General features: G+C 32.5%; 1 protein-coding gene across 1 annotated transcript; it reads right to left on the reverse strand.

Annotated features, from left to right (window-relative positions):
* Window positions 1-1,442: 1,442 nt before the first annotated feature.
* LOC104818880 (CRIB domain-containing protein RIC9) lies at window positions 1,443-2,843 on the reverse strand. The gene is made up of 4 exons (XM_010548672.2): window positions 2,553-2,843; window positions 2,293-2,390; window positions 2,151-2,214; window positions 1,443-1,751 (listed from the first exon to the last, which is right to left on the reverse strand). The coding sequence occupies exons 1-4, from the start codon at window positions 2,611-2,613 to the stop codon at window positions 1,570-1,572; spliced, it is 405 nt and encodes a 134-aa protein (XP_010546974.1). The 5' UTR covers window positions 2,614-2,843; the 3' UTR covers window positions 1,443-1,569.
* Between the last annotated feature and the right edge of the window lie 280 nt (window positions 2,844-3,123).

Below are 3,123 nucleotides of genomic sequence, written 5' to 3' on the forward strand. Positions count from 1 at the left end.
CGAGGACGGAGGTGCTTCCCGGCTACGGCGAAGCCCAGATCGGCGGCGACTCGCCAACGGCGAGGTAGGTAAGCGTCGGTAAGGTCTCGTGTACTCCTCGGTTGTTTTCTCGGATGTCTTTGGTTTCGGATGAGTCTCCGATTTGTGGAGCTCCGTCCGTTCTTGGTTTTTTCCGGTGTTTCTTTCGTCTCTAGTGGATTCGCCGGCACCGTCCGGCCGAGATGTAGGCCCGAGCTTGCTCGGTAACCGAACTCGTTAAAACTCCGGTGTCGTTTCGATTCGAGCACGTACGAGTGTCGGAGTGGCCGTGAGGATTCTGATACCGACTTCACACAACACCTAACCATAAATATATATTCTAATATAACCATAAATATATATTCTAATATAAACGTGTTTTTCAAGGAAAATGCTATTAAACTTTGAAAAAATTTGTGACCGCAAGAGCCCAAGAGAGTTAGTCTTAAATTTAGCTACTACCATTATTATCGACAGCGATTAGTGGCGAATCCAGAGTCACTTGTAGTTAGGAACACAACAAAATTATAAAACATGAAAAATATAAAAAAATAAATAAATAAATTATACAGTATTTTTTTACAAATATTTTGTTATGATTAGTTAATAGCCTGCTTCTACCATTAAAAATTATATTTTTTACAAATATTTTATCGCAAACTTTATTGACGGATTTTTCGTTGCAAACTCTCCATTGCGATCCGTCGCAAATATTTTGCGATGGAAGTTTTCGCCGCAATGAGTTGCAAATTCAGACGGACTTCGCCATAACTTGCAACGGGTCGCAAACTTTTGTAGCTTTTTATAGTGACCATTTCATATAATCCTTAAATTTCGCTAATAAGGACACTTCAATTGGATCAATTTAATTCAGTTTTTGAACTATATAAAAGTCTATATTTATATTACTTTGTTTTTTGTCAACCGTATATTACTTAGAAATAATAACGTTGAATATCTTAACTGATTAGCCATATTTGTTTATCCGATGACAACATATTTCAATAATATATATATATATATATATATATATGTGTGTGTATATATATATATGTATGTATTAGAATTGCAAAAAACACTTTTTGTTGCCATATATATATGTAATATGTATACATATCACGTGAATGTGCATACAACAATTTTTGTAGATTACATTGACAAAAATAAATTTCTTTCTAGAAAATTTGTTAATTAATATGTTCTTCAAATTACGGATTCAGTAACATGATCAATATTTTAGTTTTAACCGACCGAAAAAATACAATAATATCTCAAATTACATTGAGGAGTTATTAGAGATATACACAAATATATGTGTACATCTCCCGCATACAAAGGAGTCCATTAATTAGTAGATTTTTCATGCAAAATTATTTTTTTAGTTTTCCAAATCAACCGCAATTGATATTTCTCATTACAAAATGTAATAACAAGATTCCAAATTCATTTAATGATATAAACAAGCATATCTAATACACACTGCATGAACATATATATATGCTTTTATATCCGATACATATACACACATTGTTTTTTTAAAATACTTAAAATTTAATTTTGCAAGCAGCTTCTTGATCTTGGCGTCCAAGGATTACATGTAGCAGAAGAAGACTTCAACAATAACAATTTCTTTTTGCTCTTCTTCTTTTTCGATTCTCTCATAACATCTTTATTAGATGAAACGACGTCATACGCCTCCATTGCAGATTGGAAATCGAGTTGTGGATGAAATCCTAAATTATACAATTAAAAAAAGTGTGTATTATAATGCCATTTATACATAGGGTATATATATGGAGACCGTTTTGAAAAAATTCTTAATAATATAAAAAATAAAATTGCAATAGAAGTTAAAGTTTAAAAAAAAAGATCATCTATATAGAAGAGTGAACTCGGGAGCATTCAAAAGTATGGAAATAAATATATGAGCAACATATATTTTCTAGAAATAAATGGCAGAAAAAAAATTGGATGAAAATGGTAAAAGTTTAATATAGATTGTCAATCTATATTTATTTATCATTCTTTAATAATTTCGGCGAATTTTCTAACAAATTAATTATATATTTTTTTCTTGTTTGTTTCCATGATTGATCAAACCATTAAAAAAAATTAGGAAAAAAAAAACTTGCCTTGAAATGACCACGTTGAGTTTTGAGCAGAAACACCATTGCTCGTCATCTTGAATTCATTTATCTGCTCCACGGTTCCAATCCAAAATTAATTAGGGTTTTCTTCTTCTTCTCACGAGTAATCGAGTACGGTAAATCTTACCCAACTAGGTGCACTACTGGACGAACTGTCCCAACCAATATGCGCCACGTGTCTCACATTCGTCGGGTTCCCGATTTCCATCTCTTTCTCCTTCATAACTACACATTTCACGACGTTAAAATACCTAGAACATTACGATATGCATACGCATCGATCGGCTCGGACCACAATGGGCGCATTTATTCAACAGAAAACTTATAAATATATGCAAAAATTTAAATTAAGGTCGAAGGGATGTGAGGATAAAGAGCTGAAAATACCGAAATAATCGGAGAAACACTTGAAGCTCTTGTGATAGAGCCCTTTGATTCGGGTGGTCATTTTCTCAAGAAAATAAAAAATAATTAAATCTATATGTACAGATTGAAGATGTGAGATCGATATATATATATATGTATGTACAGATATATAAAAGGAGCAAATATGGATAATAATGCAGATTCAAGAAAAGACAAGAAACCTAAAAAAGAACTCTTCTATTTACAAAACGGATTGTTATGGAAGAAGAAGAAGAAGAAGAAGAAGAAGAAGAAGAAGAAGAAGAAGAAGAAGAAGAAGAAGAAGAAGAAGAAGAAGAAGAAGAAGAAGAAGAAGAAGAAGAAGAAGAAGAAGAAGAAGAAGAAGAAGAAGAAGAAGAAGAAGAAGAAGAAGAAGAAGAAGAAGAAGAAGAAGAAGAAGAGCAAAGGAAAGAGACAAAAATGCCTTTTCCTCCGAATGAATGGGATTGAAGAAAGAAAACAGAAGAAGAGGTGTCCCACGAAAGAGAGAGAGATGTAGACAATTTATTGTTTTTTATTATCATAAAATGTCATCAATGCCATCATCATCATC

Source organism: Tarenaya hassleriana, unplaced genomic scaffold, assembly GCF_000463585.1.
Source record: "Tarenaya hassleriana unplaced genomic scaffold, ASM46358v1 Cleome1, whole genome shotgun sequence".
In the NCBI taxonomy this organism is placed as follows: domain Eukaryota; kingdom Viridiplantae; phylum Streptophyta; class Magnoliopsida; order Brassicales; family Cleomaceae; genus Tarenaya; species Tarenaya hassleriana.

Coding starts and splice junctions, on each gene's coding strand:
- LOC104818880 (XM_010548672.2), bottom strand. CDS start 2,613: ATGACCACCCGAATCAAAGGGCTCTATCACAAGAGCTTCAAGTGTTTC. Junction 2,215..2,292: donor CCAGTAGTGCACCTAGTTGG/GTAAGATTTACC, acceptor ACCGTGGAGCAG/ATAAATGAATTCAAGATGAC. Junction 1,752..2,150: donor CTCAACGTGGTCATTTCAAG/GCAAGTTTTTTT, acceptor TGTATAATTTAG/GATTTCATCCACAACTCGAT.